At 34.7% G+C, this 1,639-nt stretch overlaps 1 protein-coding gene across 1 annotated transcript in view; it reads right to left on the bottom strand.

The window, feature by feature from the left end:
- The window catches only part of LOC105454802 (ankyrin-3-like), a 4,358-nt gene that overhangs the window by 1,276 nt on the left and 1,443 nt on the right, over nt 1–1,639 (bottom strand). Inside the window, exons 3-4 of the mRNA XM_011697689.1 lie at nt 966–1,141; nt 165–593 (exon numbers count right to left, since the gene is read on the bottom strand). Coding sequence (XP_011695991.1) covers nt 165–593; nt 966–1,141 — 605 coding nt within the window. The remainder of the gene's footprint in view (nt 1–164; nt 594–965; nt 1,142–1,639) is intronic.

Genomic DNA, 1,639 nt, shown 5'->3' with positions numbered 1-1,639 from the left:
TTATGAGCAATTATATTGTCTGTAATTTTTTTACACTGTATGAGATAAAAGAGATGATTCGAAAATTTGTACAATAGTTTAAAAATTCGATATTTGAGCAGCTCTCATTTCAAGAATTTTTATTACCCAAAGTTTTCGTTGTCCCTTTTATCAGATATACATACCCTCCCATCTTCCATTAGAGCATACTCATCATGCTCCTTCTTCATGAGATATTTCAGCACATTACTGTGACCCTCGGATGCGGCGAACCAGATCGGTGCGTAACCGAGATTCGTCTTGATTTTTGGAGACCCGCCACTTTCCACAAGCAGCTTCACAACATCTAGATGGCCGGCGTGTGCCGCACAATGCAGCGGTGTCCAACCGTTCTTGTCGGTCGCGTTTATTTCCGCTTGCTGACCCAAGAGGGCCTTCACCATCTGGTAATGTCCGTGTGTCGCGGCGATGTGCAGCCCGGTCTTGCCGTAACGATCCGAACTATGCAACAATTCCGCCGATCTGCTCAACAGCAGACCCACGACAGTTATGTGACCACCGAAGCAAGCCAGATGCAAAGGGTTCCAGCCGTTTTCTTTCGTTGCTGCATCTACCTTCAGTCAGGACGTTCTTATGTTCAATGCGACATTATTAGTCCGTTTTTTAACAGCTTGAGAAAACAAATGTAAAATTGTAACTTAAATTTATTAACTTAATTCTCCCGAAATAAAAAAAGCATGTTAGTATAGCACATTGAATTTATTAATTTTTCTTAACTAGTTGCCGCGATATAATCTCAATTTACGATATACCTATATGTAAGCGTTCTCTAATTTTTGCCAAAATCACTGTTTTAAAGCATGTACTTTTTATAAATATTTCTTACATATAGACGGAGTTTTATCCGAGTTTTTATAATGTCATAAATTATGATTGACTAAATCCAAATATCATTACTAATGAAATTACCGGCGAAGTAGTCATACCTGGACACCCGTTGAATTAAGAAGAAATTGTATAACTTTTTCATTTCCAGAATAAGCAGCCAGATGAAGAGAAGTCATGCCAGATTCAACCCCTAACTCTCCTACCAAGAATCCTCCAATTGGTGAATCGGATTTCACGTTTTTGGGTATGTGAGTTAGCAGTTTTCTAACCATATCTAAAATCAAACCGAATAGGGTAACTGTTCCTATTAGTGTGCTTTTATATTTAAATATGTCATAAAAATAAACTGGTACAAATAAACAAAGTATTTTTTTATTAAGTTAAAGTATTATAATATAATACCAAAGATTATATTCTATTTTTTAACTGTTAAAGTATAATAAATATTTTTTAAATGGCGCATATCACGATTTAGAGGAATTAATTCGAATGTCTTAGCAAAAAAGATAAGAAACGCTCAATAGAAGTGAATAAATTGATTATTAACATAATTTACATCATGTTAAATGTAAATTATATCATAAATTGGTTTAATTTAACAAAATAGTAAAGTACATAAGTACTTTATAAGTGTTTTATGTTATTTATTATATGAGTCCAGTAATACCGCAAGATTTTAAAGCTTGTTCTTATTAGTGTGCACTTCTGTTTTCACTGTCAGCCGGTTAACTCGGCTAACCCAAAATCTAATGACACACTAATAAGAAACACA

This window comes from Wasmannia auropunctata, unplaced genomic scaffold (assembly GCF_000956235.1).
Source record: "Wasmannia auropunctata unplaced genomic scaffold, wasmannia.A_1.0 LD335975.1, whole genome shotgun sequence".
In the NCBI taxonomy this organism is placed as follows: Eukaryota; Metazoa; Arthropoda; class Insecta; order Hymenoptera; family Formicidae; genus Wasmannia; species Wasmannia auropunctata.
Note: the sequence above shows the minus strand (reverse complement) of the source record. Positions and strands in the feature narration are given on the sequence as shown.